Below are 17,794 nucleotides of genomic sequence, written 5' to 3' on the forward strand. Positions count from 1 at the left end.
AATCGAACCCATGGCTTTGGCGTTACGAGATTTAACCACTAAACTACCCTCACACCCCTCATCACGATCCGTTGACTGGGTGTTATCATTCACACACGTTGTACATCATGTTGATGGTTAGTCCGGTTCAGATAAGATAGGCCGCGGGTGTATGGCTGTAATGTAGCGTGACAATGGTGTAGTGAATCGCAAACTGTCAACAAAATGTAGGTCATATGCGGTAACAGTCTTTATTCCAACTGTACAATGGAATTTCTTAATAATATCAAAAATATGCATACTTTATCAAAAGAATCGAAAAACAATGACGTATGTATGAAACATTTGGAATAGGTAGTTGTATTCGTCGTCGTTGTCGTCGTTGTGAGTGAGTGAGTGTGTATTAATGCGCGTGTATGGTTTTACGCCGCCTTTGGCAATTTTCCAGCAATATCACGGCGGGGATTCAAGAAATGTGTGCGTGTGTGTGGTGTCTGTCTGTCTGTACAATTAGAGTACCCGAGTTACAACTGTGTTAGACTCGAACCCGCAGCTGGTAGCAAGACGAACCGACGCCTTAACCCCCAGGCTCTAGTCTAGACAGCACAGCAAGAAGGATATATCAGGATCAATGTAATATCACTGTAATTGTAATGTTATGACATCTAAGATTCCCTGATTACCTCCCCACCTCCCTCGACGTCTCTCTCTCTCTGTGCGTGTGTGTATGCGTGTGTGTATGTGCTTGTAAAACTTACTGTTTGCATGTACAATTAATTGCAATGAAATAATGGATCAAACAATTATCAATTCTGTTATGGAAATTGTAAAAAAAAAATACATGCGTTAATTAAAACCTCAGTTACGCAGTCTTGAATACAATCACAAAGTCAAACGCGTCATGTAGTACAGATATTGCTTAAAAATGTGTACATGTATATATAAAATCATGCATTTCTGAAGTCAAAAACTGCCAATCCAAACAGCAACTGTCCATTATTAGGGCTACTGCAAGAGTGCGGCATAAAGCTTTGGGTTTTGGAGGTATTTGTATTACTACTGGCATACACCGAGAATATTACTATATCTGACATTGAATACCAGCTAACATTCTGAAAAAGATTTAAAGACCAAAACTGTTTCGAGGTCAAAGATTTGGAAAGGATTAAAACCTCAACGTGTCTTAGGCATCTAAACCATGATTACCGCAAGTAAGATCAAAGTCAAGGAGGCCATGAAGGTTCCTGCACCACCGGTTTGGGGATACTTAAAGTCGTTCTTATTTACAGTACATATTGTCATCTTGCCGAGGAACTCCAGTCCCTCTTTGGATTGTCGCATGAGATTTCTTACATAGTCTGAGATATCACCTCCACTCAGGCAGGGATGTTTAAGGATGTCCATGGCCGCCATCTTGCATTCGGGAGTGCATATATTGGCCAGGAGATTACAGTTGTCGCGTAAGGCGTCGGAGAGTCTCTTAGACTCAGGATCAGATTCAAACAAAAATTCCCAGACGTTGCAGTTCTCCTCGATGAGACTCTGGCCCCCACACAAATTGATGCTCTTCCACGACACACAGATGCCACTCTTCAGAGCATGTTCTGGGTAGTACCAAAGGAACCCATAACACATTTCTTCCGATGTTCCATCACCGTAAAAAACCCATTTCTTCTTATATGTAGACTCGTATTTGCAGGTGGTCACTAAGCTGTCCCCGGGAAGAAGCTCAACTGGATTGTCGTAGCTATAATGCAAAGAATGGGGGTAATATAATAGGTCAGTGATTTAGTGAGTTTGGTTTAAACCGTTTTCAGCAATATTCTAGCAACGTTATGGCTATTAATATACGTAGGCAGTTCAGGCTTTCAGTAAATACATCACGATTCTGTTATGTTATAAGATGGCCAGAAAACCCAGTGACCGATATAGCGAGTGAAAATCACATAATACAGTGACACGCACCCAACCCCGAACCAAACAATCCAATTTAAATCTAAAACTTTGGTTTATGTGGAGGGGTGCTGGTGTAGCACAGTAGTTAAATCGCCCGACGACCCTGGTTCGATTCTTCACACAGGTACAATGTGTGAAGTTCATTTCTGGAGTCCCCGCACCATGATATTGCTGCAGTACTGCCCAAAACGGCGTAAAATTACACTCGCTCACTCTGTTCAAGTGGATCAGTTCAAGACCTGATACTCAACGTTAACAAGGAAGTTCTTACTTGAAGTAGCGAGGGTTGTCATAGTTGAACTCGGGTTCATTGGTGAGATATTGGACCCTTTGTCCATTTCGCCTCAGCTCTACGGACGCTGATCTACCTGTAAAGGTAAAGCATTTACCATTTACTACTCATAACAGTGGTATTCTTCTACGCTCTGTTTTTCATTTATTTTATTTTAAAGTTAGTTATATGTCCCACGTGATAATCACAGGTGTGTCTGTGCTTGTTGAAGACAGCTTTGTCAGAAAGTGTACTTAAATATCTGTGGTAGCAACGGGTAATCTGACCTGACTAGTTCTGTGCCCCACTCTAACCACGTGAGTTCAAATCCCGGGTGAGAATGAAAGCAAAAATTGATAGAATCTGTGCTTTACTGAGAAAGCGTAATCCCAAATGTATCATATGTCACGCCCTACTCTCGAAATGAGAACTGTGAATTCATGACTCTAATTGTTTTTAATTTCACTTTAAAGGGACTGTTCAAGAAGATATTCACAAAGATGTTTTTGTTCACAAGTTGCCGTGCCCTAATGAGATCCTCACAAACGTTCGACGGGTAGCAGTAGAGGTATTTTAGGTGAGTGGTCAAGTATCCCTTGCAGTTCTTTGAATTTATGGTCGAAAGAGCAAAATCATAAACAGTCTTCACATTTTCTTTGATGTTCTTCAGTTGTGTTTTACCAGAATATATCATCCGATATTGCCTGCCTTAAGGCACCAATCCCTTTATTAATTCAGATAGTGCATGACGTATTTGTCGCCTGAGATGTTGGTTATTATTTATTCTGAAAGATCTTCCAGATATATATTATCCAGTTAGACTCACTGAACATTAATCCAGACGGCCTAAGTGGATTTGGTTTGTTGTTTAACGCCGCACTCCACAATATATTCAAGCTATGTGGTGTAAGTAACCAAGTCTGGACCGGACAATCCAGTGATCAACAGCATGAGCAGTGATCTAAGTAACTAGGATGACATGCCACAAGCATGCCACTAAACATTGACATGTACATTACTTACCGAAATAATGCCTTCAGATGTACATTACTGATTTAAATAATACATTCAGATGTACATTACTTACTTAAATAATGCATTCAGGCGTACATTACTTACCTAAATAATGCATATGATTTCCAGCCATTGGGACATAGATGGGCTCTGTAATAATTTTTCGTGTACATTCAGATGTACATTCTCCAGTGAACGTGACCTCTGATTTTCCAGGGGGAATTGCTAGGTTCAACTGCCCAAGTGTCATAAGTGAGCCATTGTTCTTTCGTAAGTTGGGGGTGTAAAAGATCGTCATTCCAGAGCTGTCTTTCCAGCCTGACACTTTGTTCGGGTTGTTCCAGTGAAACTTGAAAAGAAGGGAAATGAAGATAACGCACAGTGGTGGAGAGTGTTGTTGTCTAACTATGGTGTGATAGGTCGTTTGACAGGTTCGGGAAGTTGTTGGCAAAGTTGGGAAGAACTTGTGGTTTGTCGGTATCGCTGCATGCGTTTGTATAGTTTTTGGCAATGTTCGAAAGAACTTGTGATGTGATGGGTTGATATCACTGCATGCGTTAGAATAGTATATGTCAATGTTGCAGGAAACTTGTGTTATGGTAGGTCGGTAACGCATTCTACTTTAGCTATTAATTCAATAGCGAACCTTGCTCGACATTAGACAAGTATTTCTTGATTATCCCAACCATCGTGATAATTACAATGGAACACCTCTAATCTGGACTTCCCGTCAAGAAAAATGGCTACATTCTATAATCCACGGCGAGTATGCGAATGGTGGATCTACCACGCGATCAAACTCATTAAATAATACACCCAAAAGTCGTATTAGAGCCTGCTTCTGTCTGGCGTGTAGCCTTAAACAAGTAACACATTGCGCCAATGTGGGAATCGACCCCGGATCCTTAACGTGGCAGGAGAACGATTTAACTGCTAGGCTACCCCACCACCCCTGTATATTAAAAACATGTTACTTAGTACCTCCAGGGCAAACCGAGTATATTTTGATTTTCCAAAAACTAGTCCAAAATTCTCATTGAGGCATTCTCCAGGAGATCCAACAGACCAGCCTCCGAGACTTGCTGTACATCCCCTCCCTGCATCCATGCCACACTTGTATGGTTCTGATGGTAGCTCCTCTGCAAAAAAAAACCCGAAAAAAATAACCCCCAAAACAACAACAACAAAAAAGGAAATGTGTGTATACAGCTCAAATTGCAAAGCATGACAGAAACAGGTCCTATCTTGTGCTTTTTTAACCCAAACGGCATTGAATATACTGCATGGATGTGTTGTCAAATGAAGGCTGGTGCGACGCACCTGATGTGTCAGAGCAGCCGTAGACTACGACGTGATGCATGACGTTGTCGTTGTCGATGAGAGGCTTGCTTCCAATGTAGTGATAGTCCTGGTCAGAGGGGGCGTCGAAGATCATGCAGATGTAGGTGGTGTCCTCTGCGGGGACCTCGGTTTCGGGGAAACGGATTGTGAAGTTCTTCACGTCTGTGAAGAATGAGATGACTACTTAAGAACAAGGTGTGCGCATTATTTGGGTATCTGAGTGAGTGAGTGTGTGAGTGAGTGGGGAGTGAGTGAGTGAGTGAGTGAGAGAGTGAGAGAGTGAGACGGTCAGTTCATATTTTTGAAGGCTCACTTAAATACTTCACAATTTCTCTACACAAATGAATGAATGAATGAATGAATGAATGAATGCATGCATGCAACAGGACGATTTACCTGGTGCTTTCAGGGCATCGCACTTCAGTTCTGTGCCGTTGCACGAGACCCAGGCATTCTTTTCTCTACAGGCAGTGGAGTCGAAAGGGTCACATATACCTGGAATTTTTAAACGTCGTTTTCCATAAACCGAGCTGATATTGTATGCACATATGATAGGTCCAATTTCGGGGTTGGCATAGATTCCACACATCGATGCTTAATCAGACTTTCATAAAATGACATCAAGGGGGTTATTCGGTCATCAGCTGGTAGGAATGTAGATTTAATAATAACAGTAACTTGAAGCGATAATCATTATAAAAGGTAATCATTGTTCAAAGACATTGTTCAAATTAACCAAACACTTCCTTCGACATAATGAACATATTTCAAGGTCAAAATATGTCCCTTTAAAGTTGTCATCCTATATAAAATAACGCGATAATGTCCATTCCAGTATTCCATACAGGAATGATGGTGGTGGAACTGTTGTTTTTACGTCTCAGTACTAATCCCTCCATATCAGAGGTCGAATTGGGTCAGTAATTGGGTATTTAATAGTCCAGCACTTAGGCGTGATACATTATATATCCAAAGCAAGCAGGGAGAATTTGCAACCTGTGTTGTGCCAGGATCACCAACTGCGTGTCAATATATGAAATCAGTGTGGTTGATATTGCATACCTGGGTGAGTAATGTCTGTTGTACGTGAAGGGAGATTACCACTATCTGCAGTCCACACGCAGTTCGGATCCCCCAGCTCTTGACCGTTGGTCATACCGTCACCATCAGAATCTAAACGGCACAAATCTTGTGTCCACTTAAACAGAATATAAACCATTGTGAATAGAGAGAAACTTCAAAGTACAGTTTTTGACTCAGTCACGGGACGATTAAGGTTGTTTGTTGTTGTTGTTTTTTCAAACACATAAGCATGATCTCCAAATGTTTCACCACATAAGGGTATGAGTATTTTGCTCAAACGTTTGAGGGGCTTGACACATTGTATCAATGTGAGGAACCGAGTCCGTGGCCTTCTAAGATTTTAACCACAAATCTACCTTAACGCCCCGTTTGGTCCAGTCTCATCAAACGTAATAGCTGACTTTCGAATCCACGGAGACAGTGGGTTAAAGCGTTCGTTTGTCACGCTGAAGACCTGGGTTCCATTCCACAAGCATTCGTGACCAACTTGTGTTGTTCCGGGACAAGCCAAAGAGCTTCTTGGAGTTTATGGAAAGGGGCGAGTGGCGACGAACTTCCACATATGAACAATGTGTAAAGCCCATTACTGGTTTCCTTCCTGGTCTGATGTAAAACTAAACTCACTAATTCACTCATTTGTGTCATATGGAGATATTATGACAATTGTCCCATAAATTAGATACATTTAAAATTTATATACCCTGTGACCGTGAGAAGCGAAGTCTTTGCCAAAGTCGTTTCGGTTTCCTCCCCCAAGAGCGTTGATGTGACCCAGGCCATGCCAGTAGAAGTTAGCTCTGCAGGGATGAGGGACCCGTTTGCCATTTGGCAGACGATCCCGGTATTCTCCATACCCCGACACACCACACGTCCCCAAGAGAAGCAGAAAAATTGTCAGTGCCCTGTAGAAACACGAGTGTGGAATTGTATTGGTAGTCAAAACAAGTATATAGGCTGTGTATTATAAGAAGCAGGTATAGATGCAGTGCTTTATTAGCGATAATCACCTCTCCCGTTGAGTGTTAGTGCTCGACTGGGTTTCACATACACTCATTCTAATATAATAAGAATTAAAAAAGCACAAATAGACAAAGGCGCTGATTCAAAACTTTGGCTGTCGTAACTCTCTTAATTGTGATATATGTACAGGCATGACGCAGTACTGGCGCACTCCTGTCATTGTCTGAGACGCTTTTACTTGAAGGGTAAGACATGGTAATTGAAACTCAGCGGATCCCACCCAAGAAGCACTCGTACGTCTCCTTGTAAATCGAGCGACTGCAAACATTAACCCAGGTCTGGGTTTTACTGTCAATGTAAGTTGAAAACGGTATCTTTGGGCGCTACGTAGATACTATAGGACATTGAAACACTTGAAATACGATGTAGAACAACTAGTCAGTGAGTGGTTCGTATTAGAGCTAGTCATCGCTGTGGTAAAATTTATGTTAGGTTTTATTTTTGGGTTTGTTATTAACGTAAATAGAGCGATTGCAAACATTAAACCAGGTCAGAGGGGAACTGGCATTACTTCAAACAAATGTGCCATACCATTGAAAGACTTGTTTTGGTACGCTTGCTCATAACTATATACGGAGTCACAGAGATGCCTTGATGATGTTTGCTAAATGTGCGTGTGCTTTTGGAGAATTTAAACACTGCATATACAGGGTACAACGAATAATTTATGTGTTGTTCGTATTAGAGTTAGTTACTGCTTCAGTTAATTCTGCATTTTATTGTCTTTGGGGTTTGCTATTAACGTTGTACCTGAAACCAGCTACTAGTTTGCGTCTTGTAAATGATTATGTGAACCGATGGTTAATATAATGAGCAAATCGATTCTGACCTCGCAAATCGGTAAGTCGGCTCTTATTGCCAGCACATTTGTCTAGAATCCTCACGGCGTCAATGGTTAAATACGATTTGGTTGGTTGGTTATTTGTTGTGTAACGACGCACTCAGCCATATTTCAGTTATATGGCGGCGGTCTGTCAATAATCCAGTCTGGAGCGGACAGTTCTGTGATCAGCAGTGTGAACATCGACCTACTCAACCGGGAAACGATAATGTGGGTCCTGCCTAGATATTACCGATGTGACAGTAATACGCTGCCGTAACATATTTGTACATATGGCCCACATATGTCTCTCATTCTGGGGATGGTAATGGCACCTTTCTGGCACAGGCAGGTGAAGCAATGTCTGACAGTGCGTGGTGATGTGGTTTTCTGTAGATGCTGTTGATGCCTGAGTCAGAAATTCTGTTTTGGGGTAATTTAGGGTCATCCACTCCTTCGTACCAGGTATGAAAAACTTCATTGTTTGGACCCCACTATGTGTGTCTTAGGCGGTCTAATGTAGATGTACGGTCTGTCTACATGGCATATAGTGAGCTTGACAAAACAAGGGCACGCAAACTTCATATTTGCTTTTAGAAGATTCTTGACAAAGCTTGAACAAGTGGATTTCTTCATTCAGAATTTATCTTTAGAAAAGTCGGTCCTCTGTACCGATTGATGATTATTGTAATATCATAATATAAGAAACTGACCTGTAGTAAGAATGAAGATTTTATGGATATCAACTTCTTTATATGTGAACACAACGTTTCCCAGTTAATGCTTACTCCTTCATGTGGGTCTTGCCCTTCAAAGACTTGACCTGTTGTAGTTGCTACAAATGAGCGGTCTCGGGGCTGAATACCAGCACCAACAGCAAGAGATGTTGAGTTTAAGTTGGCTAACCAATCTCGTGTAAAATACACACACGCTCGCATACCCACGCACCCACGTTTATAAGCTTTATGTATGTGAGTGGGTGGTAAGTTGAGCACAATTACTGCAGCAAATTAGGTGATTATTTGTAACAATGCATGCGTGTGCACACACCTCACAACCCCACACCAAGCATATACACACACAGAGACCCACATGCATACACACAGACACACAAACATACATGCAGAGACAGACAAACATACAACATAACTGCATAGCGCTATCCACCGTTTTATGTAAGGGCAATATAAAAGAGGATAAAGCTTCACTCACCCGCTCATGGCTGTGCCAGTGTGAAACTGACATATATTCAACACGCCTGTACCCTTTGTACACACGGATCTAGCTGTAGATAAATCCAGCACCGTGAAGTGGGTCTAGCAAAGATCACGTGATATGAACGCACAGGACACAACTCGGAAATACTCTCTCATGCGTGTATGTGAACCTAATACGTATCTGTGAGACTCAGAGAAGAGGTATTTCAAGCGGAGACTTTACCTATTGTTCAGTGTGACATCACCTTGACTCTGAATAATACGATATTGCAAAAGTCTTGGTATAACTCCACCCCACCACATCGGTTTGTGTGACAACCCCGAGGTAGCCATGTGCTTTTTCGTGATTGAAGAAAGACAATACTCAATATAGAACACGGAGACTGGCAGTGTGCCTAATGTTTACGTTTCGGAACTTATGAAATTGAAAATAATTGTCTCCATTTGCTTGCATGTGATACATATAAACATGAAGTAAATACCCAAAGCTTAAATATCATTCTAATCCTACATACTTTAAAATTAATGCATTGGTGTTTACGTATCCTCCTCTCTAACTGTTGTTGTCAGTCAGTATGTACACACTACAGTCACTAGCCTATGAAACAGTTGCCTGAAACTTCAACCAATAAACATATACAAGGTTTTGTGGGTAAATGTGTGTCAAATATGACTTATTTAGATTTAATGATAAAAAGTCTGATTATATAGTTTGGCATGAAATGCATGTGCACCCGCTGTTATAAGTCATTGGCGCCATCCCTCTTCAAGCCGTCTGCATTCTGCCGTTTATTTTATGACAGTTACATAGACAGATCCTAACATACAAATGCATAAAATTGGTGATTTACAGTGTGATTAGGTTGTCTGACAAAACTTTTCAAAGTTTGAGATCGATTGGATCATTGGATGAAGAGTTATTCACTAAAAACGGGTCCACATGCATTTCATGCCAAACAATAGTTATCGACGCAAGTTAGGGCAAGTTGGTGAAGGGGTCACAATGGGGCAGTGTAGTGTAACATTGCCTTACCAGGTAACTACAGAGCAACGATTCTCGGGCGGTAGGATCACATTCCTCACAAGCAGATTTGACCAAGAGGTGCCTGAGGGTTCTTATTTGATGGCATACTTGCATTTCTAAATTAGACTATAGCATTCATCCCCATTGTTCTAAGGACTAGTGGTGTCCACTGGTTTTAATCTCTAAACAATGTCTACAGGCAAAACAGGATCACTCCGTAAAAAACCAATGTTTTGGGTAATGATTTGGTTTTCTAAGAACACAATATTTGTATTAACATACGAAATAGGCAGCAAGGAGAAGCTTCTCAGAACAACATGTGCCTTAATGAACCCTGCCGACAAAGTGGGACATTCATAGTGTCCCAGTGACAAAATGTGTACCTTTTTCATATTTTAATATCAAGTATTTTAGAGTATTTTACTGTAATATTTTAATATAATTTGTGTATATATTTATATTGTCCACTTTCATAGTAATAGGTTTCAAGCTTGGCAGACGCTAATCCGCTAATCTCTTGTAACAACATCTAGTTGCCAGATAAACAGCTTGTAATTAATATAGCTCACCTTGTCAACCGCCAATTCATTTAATTAGTATCGTTTCATAGTTCTCCATGCCATTGTTTAACAAAAGCATGTAGTTAGGTTTAATTGTTAAGTTAAAAGTCTAAATTATAAATAACTTAATTGAGTCTGCTGACGTAGTTTCCTTAGCTGCGAAGACCTACAAAAGTCGGGTCTGTGTGCAACCTATGTCACACTTCCAGAATAAACTGTGGAAACTACATCAGCGACTCCTCATCTTTAACTATTATTTTATTATGTTTTAAGGTTCTTATTGGTGAGAAAGAGCACTTTCTCAATAGTCTTTGAAGACGGATTAAATGCGTGACTCACAGTTGGCACCTTCTGAGAACAACAGATGTCTTAGTAAATCTTAATTTCGACCGTCTTAGCAGGATATTTTATGTTATACTCAAAACACGGGTTATGTGCCAACTAAGTAGCTCTTAATGAATATATCTGCTAACAACAGCAGGTGACATTAATAATTTTACCGGCAAAGAAGGACACTTTACCTTTTCTCTCAAACCACTGGTTTTCAGTTTTTGTGCAGACCTTTTCAACCCAATACGGAATTTAAATCAATAACGACTACTTTATTCGTATAGGTCTAATATGATACATATTGATAATTATACACCTACCAGTATCTAGGCAGACTATAGCGAGAGTTGATGTCACATGAACGTATGCCTCATGACGCTATAAGGATAAGATTCAGCTGAAGAAAGTTCTACTCACTCAGCCATGTGCGGCATTAAAGGAATGATCACATCATACAAGCTAACCCTCTATATATAATTACTATTCATACTGCTCACGTTATTCAAACACAACTGTGACGGTTACTCTTATCGTAAATATAGAAAAAACCCAACGTATGTGTTATGTTGTTCACAGACACGACGTGTCACTAGCTGGGATTGTTCACTTACGTGTATGGAAGTCAAGCATGTCGTTACTTAATGCAAAAACGTTTTCAATAGGGGCATCAGTACTGTCGTCGACTATTAGCCTAGTGGTTAAAGCGTTCGCTTATCACGACGAACACCCGAGTTCGATTCCCCACATGGACACATTATCTGAAGCCCATTTCTGATATCCCCCACCGTGATACTACTGGTATACTGTATTGCTATAAGCGGCGTAAAACCACACTCGTTCTTTCGTCGGGTATCGTCACATCACTACTCCCACCAGACATATTCACCCCTTTCCAACCCTGCAACCGACTCGCCGTGGCTATGCTGCTTTACGCAAAAACCGCTATGCTAGTCATAGCCTGAGGATACGATGAGATTCACGAGTCATAACTCAAAGTCACAGCTCAAACATTATGAATGTAGGTTAAAGTGACTCATCTGGTATTAGGGTTGAGTAGCAGACGTCAGAATCTAAAAATAGATTCCCGGGCTTCGTTATGATCTCCCGATCGCCTCTTGCAAGGCTGTGCAGATATGCTTCTACTGGCAGTGACAGAGTGGTGTCGAATCCCACCTGGCACTGAATCATCTGAACCAAAAAAGGAGTTCAAAGCCGGACTTCCTATCTTCGACTGCTCTGGAGTAAGAAACGTTAAAACATGTCACTTGTTGTTTCCCTGTCTGGTGTGGTGGATACAGGAACTGAACAGTTCGGAATGTATGCCCTGTACAATTGCCACAAAATGTTTCATAACAAGTGTGAAATATATTGATATAACAGGTGATAATGCAGAGAAATTACACTATTGTTCGTTGCGAGATGACAGACTGGCAATTCAGTCATTACAACACAAAAACCTGATGAAAAAGCAAGCATAGGCTCCTAATCGTCATGCTTTTCACAATAAAGAAGTTGACATCCATAAACCTTGCATTTCACTTCTGAATGCCCCTGAAAGAAACAACCGTCTGTCTCCGCGATGGAATGCGATGACACACCGGGCCATCCATCCCGACCACCCTAACCCGTAATGTATTTCCGACACGCATGGATTGCTGAAGATCAGATCTAGATCTAACCTTGGTCTTCGGGGGCTCATTACCAGGGGCGTAGCTACCATTATGAAAAAGCCCGGGCTTACACGGGATTGTTGCTGAAAAGGTTGGGCGGGCCCTCAATAGTATTTAAATACGCAGCTTAGCAACCTATCGGGATTACGCGAAAAACGTGGCTTGTTACGTATACGGGCCTACTTTCCGATAAGAGATACCCTTGAATGGGTCGGTTTAACTTAAACACTGGTATCTCTCAGGTAAGTAACCTCATTAAGCATTATTGCACAGCAGACGCAAATTGGTGAAATTTCATTCGGATGTGTTTCATAACTAATTCATCAGATACATTATTTTCACTCATGCTATAAACCGACAGTGACGTCACTCTATTGTTCTCAGAGGACATTTTCTCGTAATATGCTTCAGATTTGATACAATCTCTTTTCCTGGGGCAGTTGTCTAAATAATGTCCCTCTGATCCGGGCATTATCTTAAAATGTCCCTCTATCCCAGACACTATCTTAATAACGTCCCTCTACCCTGGAACTTTGAATTAATACTTGTTTTGAAGATTGATACGACTGTCTTGCCATCACTGAATATGGTTGTAAAATATGACATTATTGACAATTTCCAGCATGTATTGCCTACACCCGGTTTCAAACCTGTAACCCCTAGCACGCCAGTTCAGCGGTTTTGTCCCGGGAACTGCGAGAGAGAGAGAGAGAGAGAGAGAGAGAGAGAGATTTGCTAACATTTAGAACGAATTATTTATATACAGAACTTCAAAGCAGTTCCTACAATCACATTTGGACATATATTAGACCTGTTTATAGCGTCGAATGTCGGCATTATAGGCGCGATGGGCATGCTGGCTAAAGCGCCAGGTTAGAGATTCAGTGAGGTTGAAGTGACGCCTGTGACCGGGTGTAAAACCCTTGGATTCAGTAAGTATTCAGAGTTTCCAATCGAAATTACCTTCATATTTTATTGTTTCATATCATTATTGGTAATATTTATGCACATAATTAAAGAAAACGGGGGAGATTGGATACCCTTGGCGACAACCTCTTGTAATATGAAACATATCCGTTCCATAGCCTTAAGAAACTGGTTAACCATACCTTGATATCGAATTCTGAACCACCTTCGAGTTGATTTCGTCAAAGTATAATGTTTTATCAACAAATGACCAATCTACCGCATTGAAAGCTTTTTTAAATTTCAATAAATTACAAAAGACCAGAGATTTGATGGGTTTCTGTGTATACGATTAAGTCGTAAGTTAGTTTTGCAATTTCCCCGATATATCTGTCTGACATGAAACCTTTTTAATCATCATTTATCACCTGAACAAGAAATGATTTTACCCTCTTAGATATTGTCACCGAGGCCACTTTGTTAAAACAGACAAAGGGGAGATTGGTCTCCAACTTTCCAAATACTAACACCTTTAGGTATACACGTTGCAAGTCCACATTTTAACAAAAGAGATAATTATCCTTTCCGGTAAGACATATTCGACGATCTGATAAAGTATATATTGTTATCAGTCCAAAAGAACTGAAGAAAGGTGAAACCGTCTGGACCAGGACTTTTATCACTTTTTGAACATTAAAGGGCATCAGCTGCTGCGGACGTTGTCTCGTCTACTCTTGGAACGCTGATGTTTCCTAGTAAGTCATGGAGATCTACGCTTCTCACATTATTGTTTTGGTTGTATAATTTAGAATTGTAAGACTTACTTTCGTCTTGTATCTCTTATTATTCTGTAAGTTTTGCCACGATTACGTTCTAGACGAGTGAAGGATATGTTTAAGAAAGTCCTTATGTCAAGGCGTAAAAAATATGGAGTAGGTGTTTCTTTTCGCCCTTTTCAGTACACACTGCCGTTGATCTAACTATAAGACTCTGACGTTTTAGTTTAGATTTTCTAGTCGTTCATTATGATCATTAATTATAAGTGTCACTTTGAAGGGACCATATTATTGAATCGTAAAGCTAGGCGAGTCAGTGTTTGGACCATACATGTTAGTGATGGCTAATTAATAATTATCAGATCCGTGAAGGTCCGGGGTAGAATAGGCCTTCGGCAACCCATGCTTACTATGAAAGATGACTATGCTTGTCGTAAGAGGCGACTAACGGAATCGGATGGTCAGGTTCGCTGACTTGATTTGACACATGTCATCGGCTCCCCATTGAGCAGATCGATGCTCATGTTGCAGATCACTGGATTGTCTGGTCCAGACACGATTATTTACAGACTGTCGCCATATAGCTGGAATATTGCTGGGTTCGGCGTAAAACTAAACTCACCCACTCACTAATAGTTATCAATAGTCAGTTCTACGGTCAAAACATTGCCTGCATTATCTCTTTGTACATCAAGTAAACAGTCTACATACTTAAAAATAAGATTGCTACACGTATATAATTGCTCTTAAATTAACAGAAGTAACAGTGTTTACAACTCCAGTCATCCACAACTTGCTTTTCCAAATCCTTTTCCAAACACTTTGAAGACAGTAGATTGAAACAGGGTATGGGTTTAGAAATCTTTGCATTTCTTTTCTCTTTAGTCTTTTGTCATGATGATATCTGCCCGATGAGTAGACAAGACTGCTACCCGAAGAGAAGTTTAGTTGCATAATCCATGTAACCTTTTGGAAATCCATATACTGTTATTGGAGAGTAATATATTCAAAATGGTTTACAGACGTGCCATGCCTATACTTAGACCTAAATGAGAAATGCTGTGAGGAGTGTATGGTGACGATTTGCGTATGGTTTCCTGAGCACCCAGGGATAATACATAAGAGAAAGGGATATACACACAGTAAACTATCCTTATCATTATCGTGTCCAGAATAAAATCGCTTCCTCGAATTCGGCTTAGTTGCAAACACCGTATGGGAGTCCACAGACAATGCACAAAAACATGGATACAGATCTCACAATACACAGTCAGAGACGAACTGAACGCACTGGAATCACGTGCTGGAAAATGTTGCCACACCACTTATGTTTCTCTTTTGTCAGACGACGTCCACGTCGTATATGTTAGTGTTTATATTAATGTGTATTGGCGGAAAGAGGGAATAATATGTTGAGGTTTCATTAAGTAGCTGTTCGGAAAGCGTTTTACCCATACCCTCACTTCTTTTGAAATAGTAAATCTGCTTCTGGGAGACCGTCCTCGGTGAAATATTCCCACACTGAAATAAATTCATTGGTTTTTTTTTATATCTGTTCCAGTTTATCAAACGTATAGCTAGGGAGAGGTATGCATGTCAGTTTGTAATTTTGGCTTTTGATTGGGGTGGGGGATTAGTCTTACCACTTGTTCGAATACTAGTATACTGAGAGGACTATATACACCTTTCCCGTCTGACGGGGACGACTAATTTACAGAGACGCCATCATCCATACTTATACCAAATTGAGAATAATTGTGAAAAATGTGTTATGGTAAAAATATATGAACATGGTACCCACAGATAATATTTAATTACAAAAGGCGTATATGCAGGGATTACATTATACTCACATTATCGAGTCCAGAAAGAGAACCTCCTAGCACTAGACAGTGGCATAAATCCAGTGGGAGTCCACGAAAGAAACATAGAAACACATATATGGATCTTACAAAAACACAGAGAAGAACAGAGCGTGGTCATCGATAACTAGTTCACGTGCACAGATATCATGAAAAGCACGTGCTGTCGTGTAGCCACATATCGCCACACCACTTACATTGTTCATTTGTCTAGTGGGCGTCCACATCGTATATATTAGTGTTCATATGCATGTATAGGGAGAATAATATGTCATCCACAAACGTAAGTCATTTATACCGCTGCTTTGGGGGGAAAATAAAGGTGAGAAGGAACAGTTTGGCGGGAATATTGTTGCGCTCTCGGAACAGTTGTTTTGAAAGTACTGTGAAGAATGCAAACACTTGTGATGTGTGATAGGGACAGTTGCCAGTGATGCAATAATATTTCAGTCATATCTTTCCACATCGAAGTCGGAATGTTAGGACTTTTTGATTACATGACATTCTCGGAATGTTAGGACCTTTGTTCCCAAGACAACCTCAGTACTTACCACCCTAACACGTAGTCCACAGCTATTGTTGCTCGTGGATTGCCATCGCTAGTCGCTAGTCGCTAGTCTCCCAAGAATTGCCCTACGCTCTTTCATGAGAGCCGGCTGGTTCGTTCCTTTGGATACTTGATGACGTTCATTTCATGAATTTAAGAGCATATTTTATACCATATGAGTAAAGGGGCGGAGAAGACGACTTGTGTTGTCTTAAATACTCATACTTGGGTAGTCTGTCTACGATTTTAAGGTACAGATTGTCCGCGTAGTCCTCAGTGAACCTGAGTGAATTTACCATAACGCTCCTCAATGCTCTTTCAGTATTTTCATGTGGTTGGTGTATAATACCGCAGAAAAGAGAGGTTTATTTTTTATCATGGATATGCTTAAGAATAACTTGTTTCTCCAGAGCTAGTACTGCTCCGCTTTCCACTACACCACCCCCTTCGTCTCTTCAAGGTTACTTTCCGCCGACATTAAGTTGTGAGTCACGCCACTTTACTTCACCTTTGAATGAATTCATTTCACCAAGTGGAAATTAAACATATATACTATATTGTATTGAAGTTAAACGTCTACCAGTAGTAAAGAAATACACTTTCGTTCGTTTTTACTAAAAAGTACATATGTACACGTACTTATTTCTCTGCCCTGGTTTCATATCTTCCACCCAGAATTTCAAACCCGTAAGTGCAAAGCCATTATTATCTCTAATAATAATGACAAGTGCATTTACAATGTGCTGAACTCCATTCACTGGGTGAATGCTCATAGGACTAACAATCACAGCGCAGCACGCTACCCTGATAACCCAAGCTGCCAAGATCCTAGAAGGATAACAGTCACACGGCAAAAATTATTCTTAAATGTGATGAAAAGAACTCGTCGAGAAATCTCCACTGTAGGGACAAAAGGTATGGCCGGCTTTGCTAAGACCGACCTCGTATGTGTCCCACACCGAAAGCTGTCTGGGCTCTGAGCTGGATTCCAATTTTCTCTGTACCCACATACGGTTCATTTTACATGCACCGAGGGCAACAACACTGTCAATACTAAGCACTCGCGAGCTCAGGTCTCTCCTGTCTCGTACATCTCAAAGCTGTGTCTTGTGGTAGGTTTATGATGATGACGGTGATGTATCTATAACGACACGCATTAAGTCCTGTTTCTAGATGGAATGACTGGCTTTTGGTTGGCTTATATTTCAAATATTAATATATCCCCAGTCATGTTATAAGAGAAAATGTGTCCATTAGAGTGAGTGAGTGAGTGAGTAGGTTTTACGCCACTGTTTGCAATAATCCAGCATTAGCACGACGGGGGTGGGGGTGGGGGGTGGGGGGTGGGATAGTCTGTCTACCATTGTGCCCATGTGTGACAACAAATCAATACTCATTTGTACAATAGTGACTATATC

At 40.7% G+C, this 17,794-nt stretch overlaps 1 protein-coding gene across 2 annotated transcripts; it reads right to left on the reverse strand.

The window, feature by feature from the left end:
• Window positions 1–211: 211 nt before the first annotated feature.
• LOC137273676 (DBH-like monooxygenase protein 1) lies at window positions 212–16,020 on the reverse strand. 2 transcript variants are annotated; one of them, XM_067806470.1, is made up of 9 exons: window positions 15,821–16,020; window positions 6,345–6,546; window positions 5,624–5,759; window positions 4,958–5,056; window positions 4,541–4,723; window positions 4,202–4,359; window positions 3,326–3,569; window positions 2,207–2,303; window positions 212–1,726 (listed from the first exon to the last, which is right to left on the reverse strand). In XM_067806470.1, coding segments are annotated over exons 1-9 (1,677 nt in total). In that variant the 5' UTR covers window positions 15,823–16,020; the 3' UTR covers window positions 212–1,170. The 2 variants fall into 2 exon arrangements, with proteins under 2 accessions (XP_067662571.1, XP_067662570.1); XM_067806469.1 differs by lacking the exon at window positions 15,821–16,020 and adding an exon at window positions 8,697–8,928.
• Between the last annotated feature and the right edge of the window lie 1,774 nt (window positions 16,021–17,794).

Source organism: Haliotis asinina, chromosome 2 (assembly GCF_037392515.1).
Source record: "Haliotis asinina isolate JCU_RB_2024 chromosome 2, JCU_Hal_asi_v2, whole genome shotgun sequence".
Lineage (NCBI taxonomy): Eukaryota > Metazoa > Mollusca > Gastropoda > Lepetellida > Haliotidae > Haliotis > Haliotis asinina.

What these genes read in the sequence shown, in the direction of transcription:
- LOC137273676 (XM_067806469.1), bottom strand. An exon ending in CGATGCCCTGAAAGCACCAG is followed by an intron (nt 4,724 to 4,957) that starts GTAAATCGTCCT and finishes CATTCTTCACAG; the next exon opens with ACGTGAAGAACTTCACAATC. An exon ending in CGGCTGCTCTGACACATCAG is followed by an intron (nt 4,360 to 4,540) that starts GTGCGTCGCACC and finishes TTTTTTTTGCAG; the next exon opens with AGGAGCTACCATCAGAACCA.